The sequence below is a fragment of the Monodelphis domestica genome, chromosome 3 (assembly GCF_027887165.1).
Source record: "Monodelphis domestica isolate mMonDom1 chromosome 3, mMonDom1.pri, whole genome shotgun sequence".
Lineage (NCBI taxonomy): Eukaryota > Metazoa > Chordata > Mammalia > Didelphimorphia > Didelphidae > Monodelphis > Monodelphis domestica.
The window spans coordinates 319073799-319092623 of NC_077229.1; the positions used below are offsets into that span (position 1 = coordinate 319073799).

Below are 18825 nucleotides of genomic sequence, written 5' to 3' on the forward strand. Positions count from 1 at the left end.
ATATCCGTAATAATTGTCTCTTCAAAAGTGGAAGTCACTTTTTGGTTTGGGCCCTTGATAAATACTTATTGAATTAAATTGAGGCAAAATGGTATCGTAGAAACAATGTGGAATTTTGTCATCAGGATGGTCACTACATTTACTTGCTTCTTGAGAAACATTGAACAAAGAAAGGGAAAGGAACAATCTTTTAAGTGGTGCCTGTTTTGTGCCAAGCATTGTGATAAGTATTTTACAAATATTATATTTCAATAAAGCACTTTTCCTCTCTGGGATTTGATTTTCTCACTTGTGAAATGAAAGAACTGGACTTAATGACTTCTGGTGTGCCTTCCAACTAAAAACTATGATTCTTTGTATTATATGTTTTTTAAAAATTATGACACAATATATCAAACAGTGTGTATATTAGATATTCAGTAAATGTTGTGTGAATGAATAATAGAAGAAATAAGAAGTGAATATTCTTTACAAAATGGCATTAAGGAAAAAATAAAATAAAATGCATATAACTCATTATATGATACTTTAAATTCGCAAATTACTTTATTATATATCGTCTCATTGCAGTCTTATAATAATCCTATGAAATAAATTCTGCAGGTATTAGTATCCCCATTTCAAAAATAAAGAAACTGACACTAACAGAGATTGTGACTTTCCCATGGTGATAGAGCTAGTAAACAAGAGAGAAGGAATTCAAACCTAGGGAAGCTGACTAGAGAAAATGAATTTAGAAAACATGTAAATTTATGCTTGATTAAAACTAATATTGTTAAGTGGAAAAAATTATGGTTAGAGGGATTTTAGTAAATTATACTGTTTAAGAAGATTTAACCATAATGTAATATAATAACTAATATAATATATAACATAACTAATATAAATCAAATGAATCAATACTTAAAGAGATTAATTCATATTATTCTTTGGAAAGAAAAATGCAGATGCTGAAGCTTAAATACTTTGGCCACTTAGTGAGAATATGAAACTCAGTGGCAAGGACTCTGATGTTGGGAAAGATTGAAAGCAAAAGGAATGACAGAGGATATGATAGATAGATGGTGTCATGGAAGTAACAAACATGGGCTCAAACAGAGTATAGGAGATATTGGAAGATATAAGAGCCTGTCATGCTTTGGTCCATGACATTACATAATGGATATAATTGAACAAATGAATATCTAAATCTAATAATTGAACAAATGAATATCTAAATCTAACTTTTAAAGAAATATTTTCTAAGCAACAAACTGGGGAAAAAATTATGACAAATCCTCTGAAAAAAGTCTAATTTCCTAAATATATAAGGAACGAAGTCAAATTTACAAAAAAATCAAGCCATTCCCCAATTAACAAATGATTCAGGGATATTAATAGGCAGTTTTCAGGTGATGAAATCAAAATGATCAATAAGCATATAAAAAAGTGTTCTAAATCCCTCCTGATTAGAGAAATGCAATTCAAAACAACACTTAGTACCATCTCACACCTAGAAGATTGACCAATATGGCAGCAAGTGAAAGTGATAAATGTTGGAGGGGATGTGGCAATATTGGAAAATTAATACACTTCTGGTGGAGTTGTGAGTTGGTCCTACCATTCTGGAGGGCAATTTGGAACTGTGCATAAAGGGCTTTAAAAGAATGTCTACCCTTTAATCCAGCCATACCACTGCTGCATTTGTAATACAAAGAGATAATAAGGAAAAAGATGTATAAAAATATTTATAGCCACTCTCTTTATGGAGGCAAAAATTGCAAAATGAGGGGTGTCCATCATTTGGGGAATGGCTAACCAAATTGTGCTATCAGATGGTGATGGAATACTATTGTGCTGAAAGGAATGATGAACTGGAGAATTTCTATGTGAACTGGCAAGACTTCCAGGAATTGATGCATAGGGAAGTGAGCAGAACCAGGAGAATGTTGTACATGGAAACTAAAACACTGTGACACAATCAAATGTAACAGATCTTTCTATTAGTAGCAATGCAATTTTCCAGTATAATCCAGAGGAATTTATGAGAAAGAATGCTATCCACATCTAGAGAAAGAACTGTGGGAGTAGAAGAAAAACCTGTGATTGATTACGTGGTTTAATGGGGATATGATTGGGATTTTGGTGTTAAAAGATCACTCTATTGCAAATATGAATAATATGGAAATAGGTTTTGAGCGATGATATGTATATAACCCAGTGCAATTGCTTTTCAGCTCCAGGAGTGGTGAGAGAAGAGGGGAGGGAAAGAACATGAATCATGTAACCTGGAAAAATATTCAAAGTAAACAAATATATTTTAAAAAAAGAAATGTTTTCTAATTTATCTTATATTTTTCCATATAAAACCTTAGCCATTCTTACTAATGAAGTTAGTCTTTTCTTGTGATGATCTTATTAAATTACTTTGAGATATTCAAATTTCAATTCTTTCTGTTGAAATTGATCATTACCCATAAATACTCAAGTTGATGACCTTCATTAATTGTTTTGATTATAACAGTTTATTATTTGTTGCTGAACTGGAATGGGCTTTTCCATAATATTTAACTCAGGCTAAAGAACCACAGTCTATCACCTAGACTTGAAGCATTTGATCATTGGAATAAGACTTACTAGAGATGCACACCACTGCCATTGAATTCAATAACCCATAATCCCCTCCATATAATAGTGGGGTCACAGATGCAATTCTTAACAGAATCTTCCAAACCAATTTGAAAGATCACTTGCTTCTTGTTACTTTAACAGTTTAATATATTCTTCAAAATTTTCATAAGACAATTGAAAGACTTTTGAATATGGACTTAAATTTGAATACTAATTATATAACATTATGCAGATAAACTTGGGCAAGTCATTTATCTTTGTCTTAGTTTTATGACTTGCACATAAGTGGTTGGAACAGAAATTACTTTTAATATTTCTTCCATCTTGAGATCTCTGCTCCTATTAATTGTATAATATAATATAGCATCATATAACATCATAATACTCATAATCATAATTTATAAAACTGATATTTAAGTATCTTCATCAATTACTTCCAAACTGACTTTTTGATATACTCCAGAGAAGCTGTTACATGACCTTGATGTTTGATTCCTGGTTTGATACCTATACACAGGGCATCTCTGATGCCTGAAGTGTACTATCACTAGATTTCTTCCTCTTAAAATCATTATTTTCTTTGAAGGCTCCACTCAGGTGTGATCACTACTAGAAAACTTTACCATTCCCTTCCAGTTTTATTTTTCTTGTCCATAAATTATCTTTTATTTACTTAAGTACAGTTTATAGCCCAAAGAGAATGTAAACCCTTCAGATCAGTTACTCTTTCATTTTTGTCTTTGCACTAAAAATATGTAGAATCATACTTAGCTTAAAAAAGTTTCATTTAGCAAGTGTTTGTTGATTATGAAAAAAATAAGCTAGTGTAAACTACAAAACATGATATCACCAATTAACATGCAAAATAAAAGGAAAGGAAAATAACTTTTTATTAAAATATTTATGAAATTATATTGAAGTCAATTTCTTTTTATTAGTGTGCCAGAGATTCACCAGTGAAGATACCATTCCCTCTTTAACATAAATTACCTTTATAATCTACTGTGGTCAAAATTTCATCACCTAAAGGTCTTTTTTTTCTCCATGAAATATACTATTTCTTAGATGACAGACATATAAAGCATTTCTAAGATCATGTTCATACCTTTCCAACTTGGTAAGAAGCCACCACATTCTGTCATAGTCTTCAGGAACACTACGCTACTATGAGATGTCTCTATAATAACTAATGGCTTACTTACATTGATTACTATATATAACATTTGTTCTTAAGGAGAATCTTTAAATGTTTGGTAATAATAGATTAGCATATGATACGCCCAGTCTTCAGATGCATGGCTGTATTAAGTGTGCTTTGACTAGATTGGGAAATTAGAAGCAGGGAGAGAGAGAGAGAGAGAGGAGGGATTAATTCTCACCAGCTTGGAAGACTCCCTGAAATGAAAAAAAAAAAACAAAAAAACAAAAAACAAAAAGAAACAAAAAAAAACGAAACTTTCATCTTCAAAGAAACCATACCATCCTCATATTCTGCAGCAAGGATTAAGGCAGCATGACCTAGCAGAAGGAATTATGGACCCAAATTTATGAAGATCTAGTTTAAAATTCATGTGACACCCTGGCTATATAAAGATGATCGAGGCATTTCAATTCTGATCCTGTTTCCTTATCTGGAAATGAAGCTCATCATAACTATTGAATCTGCCTGATGAGGTTATTATGAGCCTCAAATGAAATAATGTATATAAAAATGTTGTGCAAACTTAAAAGCAGTATATAAATGGCAAATTTTCACTCTTAAGGGTAACAGTGAATCGTACCTGCCATTCTATGGTATGCTTTTGACACCTCCATTAGTTTGATTTGGAGTACAACCAGTATGATATTGAAAAGAACCTGAAAACTTAAGATCTAAGTGTCTTCTTGTAATGGAATACCATGATGAGCATTTATATAGCACTTACTACATACAAGGTACTATGCTAAGCACTTGACAACTATCCCATTTGATCCTAAGACCAAGCTGAGGTTGTATGTGCTTTTATTATCCCCATTTTACATTGGGGAAAAAGAGAGGAAGAAACTGTAATAAACAGAGGTTAAGAGACTTGCCCAAGATCATGTAACTAGTAAGTGACTGAAATTAGATTTGAATTCATCTTCCTGATTCTAGAACCTATCTTCTATCCATTGTGCCACCTAACTTCCTATATAGTCAAATGTTTAAAAAAAATAAAAGGGGGGGAATCATTCTTTTTTTAGTTTATTTTTAAAGATGAAAGTATTGACTTTTTGAACCTTCATTTAAAATCTGTAATAAAAAAATTAAAAGAAACAAAGGATAAGAAGCAAAACTATTTAAAAGATTGTAAGAAAGACACTTAAGGAAAAAATAAGAGAGTTAAAATTATTTGACATAGAAAAGAGACTAGTAGAGATCAATGACTAGTTTCAAGAAAAAGAAAAAAAACCTTTTAAATAATTTAAATATAATTTAAATAATTAATTATGTTTTGTGTTATTATATATAATATATATAACATATAATTATATATTATATAATTAAATATAATTTAAATAATATAAAATATTATAATTACAAATTATAATATTTTATATTAATATGGATATATATAAAGGTATAAATTATAAAAATATTTATAATTTTTATGATTTTTCATTTTTTACAGTAAGGATACGAAAATATGAATAGACAGGTTGTATCTTGAGGGATATACAATCAATAATAAAGGTTGAATTTCTAAACTATAAAGTTTATATAAACTATAAGCTAAATTTATAAACTATAAAGATATTAGACCTTGATATGGCTATGAATAGAACTTGGTAGGTAATTTTCTCTGTAAGTTTCCAAATAAAAATTATTTTAGACTTGATTTAAGTCTAGATTTTTCTCATCAAAAGCCCAATCAGCCACAATTTTATACTTCAATACTTATGAAACTGTTCAGAATGATTAAATACATAGTTACTTAAATAACAGATTTCCAATTAAAATAATTGGCTTGGCTCACAATTAAGAAAGTTATGTCCATTTATACATGTCACAAAGGTGTTGGTCTTTCTGTTTACTTCCAAGAAGAACTCTATAAAGGACCAACTTTTAAAAAATTACTTCATTCTCATAGACCAATTTAACATTCAAAAATATTCATAGACGCTCAAAAATTTAATTTTTAGTGAAAGGCTGTGGTACCTTATTTGGAGTTTCAATAATAAGATAAATGTGTTGCAATAATTTTATGTATTAATTTTGAAAATATAATAATATGTTAAGATGTTTGGAAATATTTGCTAATTTTAATATTAATTTTTTTATTCCAGGCATTGCTATTTCAGATGAACTTGATAAGGTAAGCCAAACTATCCTCACTATCCTCTTACTGAAATATATGAGTAGATTTGATGTTTCTGTTAGCTGTCACAACTGTGAAAGCTATTTTCATAAAAAAACACTTAATTTTTAGAGGTAAAGATGTTAGAACATTTTATTGAATTGGATGGTGTATGTTTTCATTATTTAGGCTCCATACATTTTAAAAGTCAAAATTTACCACACACACACATACACATATATTTAATTATTTCTTTGAACTTCAGCCTTTTTGATTTCTAATTGCAGAAATATTTTTCACCTAATATTTCATTATCTTTGATAAAGTAAAATTAATTTGGCATAATAATATAGCTGAAGCATGAATTAAAATTTTACCTAATATCTAAGCAACAAAGACCATTTATCACCAAGACCAGTGACAGGAGCCTATTCATTGAAAACTTACTAAAAGATCAGATAAGTTACTGATAAAAAAATCTTAAATTCAGAATATTGTCAACATTGAATAGCATATAGTATTTCAGAGAACATAAGACATATCTTGAAATAATCACAGCATGATAATACTCTAATCTTAATGTCATATGCCTAACATATGCAATAAGTATTTTATGAATTCAGAGAGTAACAATCATTTCTTGCTAGGATAACTGTGTAGGAAGTAGCATTTGAAGCAGGAATTGAAGGGTGAGGCAATTGCAGAAAATGGATTATAGGAAATAGAAAAAAGCATAAAGATAGTACTGCAGGAGTTAAAATTAAGAGACTGAAAAGTCAAAGCCTTTATTGGCATAATCAATTGGCATTGAGTATTTCCTTCTCTCAGTTTTTATAATACTTATTGTACATATTGATTGTATGGCACTTTGTTGTTTTTTTTTTCATCATTTTCAGTTATGCCCAACTCTTCTTGAATCCATTTGGTGTTTTCTTAGCAAAGATATTGGAGTGGTTTGCCATTTTCTTCTTCACTATAGAGATGAGGAAACTGAGGTAAATACAGTTAAATGACTTGCCTAGAGCCACACAGCTAGTAAGTATCTGAGACTGCTAGATTTTAACTCAGAAAGGTGAAAGAAAGTCTAATCTTTTTGGAGAGGAGAGTGCCACCTGAAGAATATAGCTAGGCAGGTAGAAGATGATGTGGAAAGAACCTTAGACTAGGGATCAAAATGGAGACCTGAATTAAAATTCTATTTTAGATATTTACTTACTATGTTGCTCTACTTAAGTCACTTGACTTAAAGAAAGCTGGCTCTGTTTCCTCTTCTGTAATAGAGAATAATAATAATACATACAATGTTGTAAGGATAAAATAATTTAATTTTTGTAAAGCATTTTGCAGACCTAAAAAAGCAATATGAATATTAGTCATTATTGCTGTTGAATTTCCACTGGTCTGTTCACATGCTCTTTCATGAATTTCATTGGCCTAAAGCACCCAGTCATCATTAAACTTTGCCTTTCTGAAACAAACCAGGAGAAGCTCAGAAAGCTCTCATTCAAATATACACTAGACAGACTGTTCTCATAGGCTTTCATGATAGTTTGCTCTATACTGGTATAGGCTGGAATGTACTGAAATATCTTCAATAGGCTTGCTTGACAATTGTTAAATGTTGAGTGGGAGCATTTACACTTCAGAAATTGGCAAATGCTATAAATCAGGTTGGTTTACTGGTAGTTTTGGTTATCAAAACTAAGAAAGTGTTAATAATGCAATTTAAATTTAAATCCATCTGGAAAAACAAAAGGTCAGTAAAGCTTCCCGAGGCGGGAGAAGCTTTAAGGTAGGAAGTTGGAGGAAGGATAGAAGTTTTGGATACCGCGAGGGGGGTGGCGGAGCCAAATTAGAGATATGAGGTGGCAGGAATGAGTCAGAAATGCAGGTCTTATTAATTATCAATGAGCCACAGCAAAATTCCGATCAGTGGACTACTCAGAAGGCTTGTACCCGTCCAGTGATCCAAATTTAATAGCACACAGGTCGGAGAGATGATAGAGAAAAGAAAGTGCTTGGCCGAAGGCCAGGTCCCAGGTGAGAGAGATAGAGAAGGAACGGAATTAAAGATGGAGCTTGGCCAGAGGCCAAGCTCCAGCAAGGACAGACATCAGTGGGAGCTGAGATCCAAGAGGAAGAGAGAAGGTGGAGCTTGCTGTGGCTGTATTTAATCTCTTTGATTTGCAAATATACACAATACATAGGGATGATTATCATTGGTTAACGACAAGGTATAGGTGTGGTTTCTCTTAGCCAGGTGAGCACAAAGAAACCTGTTTTCCCGCCTAACCTGGGGGAAGCTGGGGTCAAGGGTCAGAGGCTTTCCTAGCCAAGGGCAAGACTGAGCATGCTCAAGACTGAGCATGCTCTCTTCTAAGACAATCTGTACATACTAACTGTTTCCCTTGCCCATAGCTAGGGGTGGACTGCTACAGTCAGGAATATCAAAGGAAAAATGAAAAAAATGTTCAAGAAGGTGCCATATTTATATATGTATTATGAACCAATGATTATCAAAACTATCTGGTACTACGGAATTGAAAAATATATCAGTAGAACAGAGCAGACATACAGCAAATTGTTGTAAAATATTGTACAAATGTTGTGTTCATAAAGGTAAAGATCCAAGTTTTGAGAATAAGAATTAACTGTTGGGAAACATTGGGCAAACTTGAATGCAGTTTGGCAGAAACCATAGACTAGTATTCAGATTTTTTAAACCACTTACTAAGATAAGATCAAAACTTATAGGCATAAAGGGAGATATTATAAACAAATGGAAGAAAAAGGAACATGTTACCTATCATATTCATGGTTAGTAAAGAATTTATAAATAAATAAGATTTAAAAGGCAAAAATAATTTTTGGGGAAATTTATAGACAGTTTCTCAGAGAGAATCTAAATATCTAATATATGTGGAGAATTTTGTCAAACATATAATAAAATGAGCCATTCCCAAACTGATAAATGGTCCAAAGATATGAATAGTCAGTTTTTGTCTGAAGAAATCAAAGCTATATTTAGGTATATAAAATGCTCTAAATAATTTTTGATTAGAGATATACAAATCAAAACAACTCTGAAATATTATCTCAGACCTATAAAATTAACTAAAATGGTAAAAGGGCAAAATGACAAATGTTGGAGGATATATGGAAAAATAGGGACACTAACTCATTATTGGTGGAACTGTGAACTGATCCAACCATTTAAGAGAGCAGATTTATACTCAAAAAGAGAAAACTATGTATGTCTTTTGACCCAGCAATACTACTTTAAGATTTATTACTTAAGATAATCAAGGAAAAAAGAAAAGAAAGTATATGTTCTAAAATATTTATAGCAGGTCATTTTGTGGTGGAAAAGAACTGGAAGGTCAAGGAATGTCCATCAATTGGGGAATGGCTGAATACGTTGTGATATATGATTTTAATGAAATAGTATTGTGCCATAAGAAATGATGAACAAGATGATCACACACTCATAAAAACAAATCTGGAAAGACATGTGAAGTGATGTAAAATGAAGTAAACAGAACCAGGAGAATGTTGAAACAATGGAAAAGTATGATAATCAACTGCTAATGACAACTGTTAATGTATCAATAAGTCAAGGCTTCAAGAAAATTCCAAGGGACTCATGACAAAAGAGGATATCCACTACCATAGAAGGAGCAGAGTCCAAATGCAGATTAAAAACATATCATTCTTTACTTTATTTCCTCCATGAATTTTTCTCTAGTGAAAGTAATATGTGTCTTGCTTTGCAACATGATGACCAGGGAAATGTGTTTTATATGATAAAATATGTACAACCTATATTATATTACCTGCCTTCTATTGGAGTGTGGAGGGGTGAGAGAGGAGAGAATATGTATTGCAAAATGTCAGAAAATGAATATTAAAATTGTTTAAACATATTATCTGGAAAAATCAAAATAAAAAGTGCAGGTAAAACTTAAAACTATGAATGTATATTTTCCTCCAGAGATCCTGTTGTTGAACATTCACCAAAAAATTCCTGTGTCGATTTATAAACACTGCTTGAGCTCAGCAGTTCAGTTAAGAAAGATCAGGGCATTAATGCAGTCTTCACTATAATGGAGGCTGGGTGACTAAATGCTAACAATAATAATAATTAACAATAACCAGTATTTTTAAGTATCTTTAAGGTTTACAAACTGTTTTCTAGGCATTATCCCATTTGAGCCTCACAATATCCCTGGGAATACATTGTACAGAGTAGATAGTGTCAGTAGCAAGTAGTCAGTCAAGAAGTTTTTCAGTGCTTACTATGTTCCAAGCCCAGTGTTAAGCAAACTGATTAACCAACCTCTCCTTAGTAAATCACTGTTTCAGATTCACTCCCAAGCCACTTCTACTGTTTTCATACCAAGTCCCAAATGTACTGTTGAAATTCTCAGATTCCATTGAGCCTCTTTGCTAAACTCAGCCTACATTTATTAACACACTCTTTAATCACATACAAATTAATTCCCAGAACACTCTTTCATCATACTTGAATGCATACCCAGCACACTCTCTTCCTCTGGTTTCTGAGTCTTTTCATGCTCCTCTGCCCAAAACTCCTAGGTTCATCTCCCAGACCATCAATCACACACATAACAGCCCTGAAGTTATTCTAAAATAACTTCTAGAAATTGCAGTTGGTTGCTTCCCTTCATATTTTTCCTTAAAGAGCAGCATCCTGGGAGAGAGTTTTCCCTGATCAGACACAGCCATACTTTCTTTCTCCCTTTCTCAGGCCCCAAATAGCCTCAGCTTCTGATTCTTTTCTTTTCTTTTCTCATGTACCTCAGCCAAACTAATGTGCATTTTTCCTCTGGTTGTCATCCTTTATTAGATGATGTTTCTGCTGAATTTCTTATATTAGTCCTTGGGTAGCTTATGATGTTACCCATGTCCTTTATTGAATTATTCAGATACTCTTACCCAGGACCAAGTCCCTAACCAGCCCACAAAAAGAGACTTTGAAAAAAAGAGAGAAATCAGTCAATATGTTTATGCACTATATGTCTAAGGTAACAAGTTAATTTACATGAAAAGAGTCCTAATAATAAAAAAAAAGTCATGCAAATTGTGCTGTGTATTATACTCTGTGAAAGAGGATTAGGAATCCTAATCTAATAGCTGTGTAATGATCTGTTTTTTAAAAATGCTAATTACTTTTAGATAGCATTTGACAATTGCAATTTTGGGGGGGGGGGCTCTCAATAAATAATATATTCAATCTCAACCCAAAAATTTACCCTTAAAATTTTAAAAATTTACTCCCAGAATCCCTGAATTATTGAGGGAGACAAAATGGAGAACTCCACTTGGTGAGGGCTTGCCCCTTGATGGCCAAGCCATCAAGGGTGGCAGGGAAGTCTTCTCTACAAGGAGAGGTATGAGGGACCTTGATCCAAACACGTTCTGCTTTGGGGTTCTCACAAGCCTCCCCCATGTGTCTTCTTGAAAACTGGCAACAAGATAGTCTGCCAATGAGCCTACTCTCTAGATGTAAATAAATGAGATTGAATTTGCTGACTGCTTGTTTGATTTAATTGTTGATTGGAGTAAAGAGGTCTAGGTTAGAGAGGTTGTGGATCCCCCTAAATCTCTTTCTAAATAAAATGAATTACTGAAGTGCAAAGTTTTCTTGTAGGCAGGGGACAGGTAGAAAAGGGGGAGAGAACACTGCTCACTGATTTGAGTCCAGTATCTCAATAGTTCATGGAATGAAAGTCTTTGAAGAAATTAGGTTTCTTGACAGGAACCAGCAATGTTTTAAACAGGAACCTGCGATGTTAAGATTTCTGTCAGTGTCAGAAATTCCTAAAAGTGACTTTAAAGGCCCGAAGAAACAGCTCCTCCTTCCACTCCCCTCTGTGTCTCTGTACCCAAGACCCCCTCCTCAGGAGAATTTCCCAGAAGCCTTTGTTCAGTTCCAAACTGCCATTCCTGTTTCATGCACTGCAGAGCTCTCAACTTCCATTTACCCCAAGGGTTACAATATCATGGTTTTGATTTCCATGAGTCTTTTGTTAAAAGTTAACGCTGCTTTTACACTATCTTTTCCTATTCTTATCCTATGTTCTATCCCACCAAAATAACAAATTCCTATCTTACTATCTTATTCTATCCAGGATTCTATCTAGCTATGCTAAGGAAGGTATATAGGAAAGTTTTGGGTAGGAAAGGATAATACAAATTGCATTACAATGTTGCAATAGATGAACAATTTTTGTAATGGCAAACAGGTTTTTCTCAAATCCAAACGAGTAAATTCAATGTAACAATAAAACAATTTTTCTCATTAATCATTCCTTATCTTATGCTAAACTATATACTTTTTTATTTTAAATGTTAACCTACTTAGGTTTGCAAAATGATGTTGTTATGCTATTATATTATTTGCTTATCTATCTTATTTTTGTTAATATCTCTATACAAAATATAACAATATACTAGTCTTATCTTTATGCTGTACCTAATCTGTCTATCTAAAAATATATATCTTTTTTTCTAGTCCCTATCTGCTTCTTTCCCTATGCTATTATTTTAATGTGGTTAGTTGCTACACTATTCTATAGGTTAGAATTTTTGTTAGTAAGTTTTATCTACTTTTATGTACATATTTACATATGATACATTTTTATGAGGTTTTTCAGTTTTGCATAGAGATTTTAGCCCTACAAGGAAATGAAACATGTCCTTGTCAGGTTAAAAAACTCTATAGGTTTAGGAAGTATATACATTTATACAATATATACATATATACATTTTGCACATATGCTGTCTTCAGACACTCATTTATTTACACGAGGTCCATGTCTAGAAATAATTTTTTATGTTGTGAAATGTCTAATATGTCCTGTTGCATGCACATACTTACCTTTTTTGTTGCAAGGTGTCCTTTGTCTAACTAGTTACCTGTAGGTTCTCTTCTTTCTTGAAGCTATGTATTGTTCTTTGCATTTTTATAGTGTGAGGTTAATTTGTGTTTGTTGTGTTTATGCCACACTAGTCTTATGTATATGGTTTCCCTTTTCTCTTTCTCCTTGGACTGTCCTTTTTGCAAGTTTTAAAGTTCCAATTGTCCATTTTTTGTTGTAAGTTGATTCATTTCTTCTTTGCTTCTATCTTTTTGTTCTTTTTCTTCATTTGTGGTAGTCGGATTTTTGTCTGTCATCTACATGTTGACTGATGGGATATTTCCTCTTGCTTAATACTTAATATATGAGTGTGATGTGATGTTTATTGATTTTAGTTATTGGAATTTTCAGAATTCTCTTGTGTTTTCTTCATTAATTCTCTGGGTTTTGATTTGATTCTTAGTTTTGAGTATTTCGTGAGTGTTTTGATTGTTCTGTGTCTGTTTGGGTTTTGCAATTTTATGTGGGAACAGTGGAACCATGAATCTTTGTTTGCAACTCTTACAGCTGACGGAAAAACAAACAGAACTTCATGTGGACCCAACCATTTTGGATCTGTTACTGATTTTCTTTTGAAGTTCTTTATACATACTATATCTCCAAGACTTGAGTGACTTGAACCATAGGTGTTTGTAACTCAATTTTTCTTATGTCCTGTTCTTGGATTGAATTGGTTTGTGTTTGTTCTAGCTCTAGAGTATCAGCTTGCAATGTCTTTTGAGTTTACAATTGATTTATTTTTCCGTTTGTGCTGGTTGGTGTTTCTATGCTGTTATTATGACTGTTCCCTTCATTGAATTGCAAAAGGTTGTTTGATTCAGAATTCTGTGTATATGTATTGTTATTAACTATGTTAAGATCTTGTATGGGATTTATTTGTGACCATGGTAAAGGTAAAGGTTCTTCTGCTTTCCTGAACATGCTTTGCAGAGGCTACATAAGGTTAGATCCAGGGAAAGCTTGAATTTGAGGAATGCATACATCTGTGATGGGAATGCCTGATTGATTTAAGCTTCCCTTCCCCTTAGGTGCTTCTGTTATAGATGATGTAGTTTGCAGATTATAGAGTCAGGGATTGTGAAGGTAACATTTTGTTCTGGTTTGAATGTATAGGCAGCAAAGTTTTGATATTTTTTGACTTTGTGCCTATTCCTCCCATTTGTTTTTTGTTTCCCTTCTTTTCCCTGCTTTCTCTTGTTTGAACATGCTTTTGGATTAATTTCTCAGTTTGACTGACAATTAAGGAAGTGGAGTTATTTTCAGTTGGAGATTTTCCTGAAAGATCACAAGCTTGGAGTTGTGGTATTGTTTGAATAGAATTGTTCTCTGGAGATGGCTTGGGCTAAAACTCTTTGATTTCTGGATTGAGGTTTGATTATATTGATATGTCAAAGGTATTGTATTCCCCTTTAATATTCTCATGTACCACTTCTCTAAGAGGTCTACTTCTTTCTCTGTTTAACTCTGTCTTTCCTTTCCAATGTTCACTTTTAAAGACAATCAGTCTTTAAAATCATTTAAAATCATTCATCTTTTTTTCTGTCGGTTACTGTTTGTATGAGAAACTGCTCTTAACACTCATTCAAGTTTGTTTCTTGAACTAATGTAGTTTCTGGTACTCTATATTTTGCAATTTCCCTATAATTGTTAATCAAAACTGTTGCTATATTTGATGTTAAGTCTATTGTAAGAACATTCTTGTATTTTTCTAGTGTTTTTGAATCGTTATCTTCTATCTCATATATTTTATCTTTGATTTCTGTTACATCCCTTAAAATCTGTTGTTCTTCCTCTATTTGCTCCTCAGTTGTAGTTTGTGCTTTACCATCCTCATAGTCTATTTCCAAGCCCCAAATTTTTATATGTTGTTTCCCATGTTTAGACTCAGCCTTGCACCCCTTAAATTTGGTTTTATGTGCTAAGGCTGGATCCTGGCTTCATAATTCTGCATTATGTCCTGCAACCACGCTCGAATAATGCGGCTTTGCTCCCTTGGCTATAACTTCTTGCATGCTCTTTACATCTGGACTTTGTCTACATATTTTACAATTGTGATCATAGCATCTGCTTGACTTGTTTAAATTGCTAATGCTTCTTGTGTTGTAGTTATTTTAATTCCTGTTTCTGTTGTTGTTTGTATTAAAGTTTAATTGAGCCTTGTAGTAGCAAAATATGACAATATGTCTGAATTTTCCACATAAGAAACATCTTTTGTTAGTGTTGTTGTTGTAGTATAAGTTTCTTGGTTGCCTAGGCTGTTGATTTTGATATCTAGATCTTAAGGCTTGGAGAGTAAATGATTTCACTTCCCCGTTTTCTATATTTTTTTCTGTTTTCCTTTGCATCTTTTAATTGATACTTTAAACCTTTGATGATTTGGTGTTTTTCTTTTAGGGTATGTTTGGAGTCAATAATTTCTTGGGATCTTTTGTGAACATAAGATGCAATTTTGTGAAGGTCCTCAATGTTAAGGTTTTCCCAATCTTGACACTGTAATTTGAAATATGTCCTAATTGCCTCCTGATGTGCTAGAGGCTTTTCAGACCAGTCCTGAAACTCCAATAAAGTTTCTCCAGCTTCTAGTAAGCAGCCAAAGAATTTTGAGGGATGCTCTATTGTTTCTTGCTTTGTATTTTCAAATTTCCCCCATGAATCAGGATGCTTGGCAAAGATTTTCATATTCTCCACCAAGTCCTCTCTAGTTACCCTTTCTTAAACTAAATTTGAATGGTTAGAAAGTTCCAGGTCCTCAAAATGCTCTGGCCATGAAGTTAAATTAGGGTTATTTCTAGTCTCCTGAATGAATTTTACTTTTTCTGCTGGAGTAAACATCTCCAAAAGAAGAATTTCAATGTCTGAGAGTATGTGGGATCAAAAAGTCTGATCACGTGTTTGAATTCTTTTATAGCCTGGAAAGGCTCGGAAAAAAGCAGTTGTCCTTTTTTTCATATTTTCTAGATCTAAGGCAGAGAAAGGTTTATGGGTCTTTACATGAACAATGCCAGAATCTGGTTATATTGAGGCTTGATCATAATTGAGTAAGATAGGTACTGGATTCTATACCTTCTCTTTAGCTATTTGCACTTCAGCCTTTATCTCTTCTACAGTTTGTGTTACAAAGTTTAGTGTTTGTTTTCCCTTGTTATTTTTTGTTATCTCTATTTTTTCCTCAAATTGGGTTATCTTTTCTTTTGGTGTCAGGATCTGTATCTCACTATCTTCCTTCTGCCCAAGTATTTTCTTGATTACATTCTTTAGATAATAATAAAACTGTACGAAGGATAATATGCCTGCTGTAAATCTTGAAATTTCTCAGACTTGTGAATGTTAAAAATTTCCACATTGAGGAATCCTCCATTGGAACAAATTCCCTACTGGAAACATTCCCCATTTTGATGTGAGAACTCACCAGGATCAGAAATGAGAGGACCTCTACTCCACCCATACTTAAGACTGCTTTAGGGGAGAAAACTCCTTGCTAAACAATGAAAGTCCTTGGATCCTTGGAGATAAATCCTTTTGGAGAAATCTCTTATGAGGCGGATTAGGATCGCTTGAGGAGAATCGTTTTGGAGAAAGCTCTTATGAGGATCTCTTGGGAAGAATCTCTTGAGAGAGGCTCTGGAGAAGGGAAGCTCTTAGAGGACAATCTCTAAGGAGGTCTCACTGGAGCTCCTCTGAGGGGACTCTGTCCCTCTGGAGTCTCTGGAGAGAGGCCCTTTGAAACAGTCTCTGGCTGGATCTCTCTTTGAAGAGGACTCTGTCTGGAACTCTCTCTGGTGAAGTCAGCTGAGATGGAGCTGGCCTGGTGTCACTAGAATCCTTGCTTAGACAGACCTTGTGGTGAGTGATAAAAAACTGACTGACTGATTTCTCTCTCTTAAGTCTCAGGTCTAGGCCATGTTGGCTTAAGGCCCTTCATACTCATTTCCTTTTTCTCTCTTTCTCTCTTTTCTTTAATTCCTCATAGTATTATTAATTAAAATCTCTATAAAACCCAATTGACTTGGGTATATTGAATAATTGGGAATATTTCCCTGGTGACGACTTTATATATTGATTTAAAAACAAGACACTGTAGTGGAAACATAATTTTCTGCGGTCACAAATTTACTCACCCACTCTTATATCTAGCATAATTTGTATCTTCCACCATTTTAACTCTTACAGTTTATGACCCCAACTCTTTTAACCACTACAGTTTACAACCACAACCATTTTAAATCTTACACTGCAAAGATTGTAGACAAGAATGCAAAGAGTTTTTCCAGTTCTATTTTTAGGCATTGATATGAGCCATAAATGGCTATGATTCCTAAGATGTACTATGGAATCACTTCCATCCATATGCTATACAGCATTGACCAGAATTTGTATAACAAGAAGATGCTGCTACATATTGCAAACAGCATTGTTATTATAGACTCTTCCATTGTTTTGTATCTCTCTGTCTGATTTTGTACTAGCTGTGTCTCTTTAAATTTTCTTCTCTGAGATGTTTGTACCTCTTAGACTACCTGAGTGAGTAGAAAAACACTTCCCAGTTCTCCCCTGAAAAAATGTTTTATTTTTAAAATAAATTTCTATTTTCTTTTAACAGATTTCACACTAAAACTGCCTCAACCATATGTGTATGTAGAAATTCAATTCAATTCAAATTAACTAATTGCTAAACACCATAAGTAATGAATGAGGAGCATGTCCAATAGAAGATCTTGAGAAGGATTTGGATAATAATCTAAAACAACAGGAAGGTATAGATTTGCATATATCAGAGAAGTGTCCAATCCAATGCTAATAGTTCATGGACACATAAAGACAGAACATAAGCTAGATAGATAAATAGATAGATAGATAGATACACAGACATATATATGTATATATATATATATATATATATAACCATATAATCTTTTATTATTAGCAATTTTTTTTATTCTGTGATGGCTGTTCTTTAAATTTACACTATAAGTCATTTCCCATATACATATTGTTTTCTACTTCACTTTACATAGGTTCATATCAGGTTTTCCGTGTTTCTCTCTATTCCTCATATCTTTCATTTATAAGACAGTAGTTTTCCATTTCATTCATGTACTATTATTTCTTTAGCTCTTCCCCAGTGGGCATCTACTTTGATAGGCATCTACTTTGCTTCCATTTCTTTGCTATCACAAAAAACTCAAATATTTTGGTATTTGTGTAGATTTCCTTTTTGCCAGTGCTTTCTTTTGGGATATAGTGTGAGATTTAAAATGGTTGAGGTCTTAAACTGTAGTGATTAAAATAGTGGAAGATATAAATTGTGATAGATATAAGAGAGGGTGAGTAAATTTGACTGCAGAAATATGTTTTCACTACAGTGTCTTGGGTTTTAAAATCAAATATAAGGTGGTCACCAGGGAAATATTCCCAATTATTCAAATACCCAAGTCAATTGGGTTTTATAGAAATTTTAATTAACAATACAATGAGTAATCAAAGAAAGAGAGAGAGAGTAAGAAAGGAATAAGTATGAAGGGCCTCAAAGCCAATATGGCCTAGACCTGAGTCTTAAAAGAGAAATCAGTCAGTTTGTTATAACTCACCATAAGATCTGTCTAAGTAAGGATTTCTAATGACACCAGGCCAGCATCATCTCAGCTGCTTTCACCAGCTCCCTCCTCCATCTGAATGTTCAGAATGACTTTTCAGCTCTTCCCTGAGCTCTTATTTTTAAGGGCAAAATCTCCTATGTCACCTCCCCTAAGTCCTTACATCTACCAATCACTGTAGATGTTTCTAAAGGACCGCCCATTCTTAGTCCACACCTAAGAAGGTGTGGATTTTTGAGTAATTCACACCAGGAAAGCTCTGAGTAAGTTTTCCAGTTCTTTGTTCCTTGTAAATTCACAAGTTGCTTGACCTTTATAGGTACTTAGCTTAAGAAAAGAATGGGTTAAGTACTTTTCATTGTT

The 18825-nt window shown here is 33.2% G+C and overlaps 1 protein-coding gene across 3 annotated transcripts in view; it reads left to right on the forward strand.

The window, feature by feature from the left end:
- The window catches only part of C3H8orf34 (chromosome 3 C8orf34 homolog), a 463675-nt gene that overhangs the window by 120752 nt on the left and 324098 nt on the right, over positions 1–18825 (forward strand). For all 3 annotated transcript variants that reach the window (XM_007487223.3, XM_056824041.1, XM_056824042.1), the window contains one exon: positions 5917–5945. In XM_007487223.3, coding sequence (XP_007487285.2) covers positions 5917–5945 — 29 coding nt within the window. The remainder of the gene's footprint in view (positions 1–5916; positions 5946–18825) is intronic.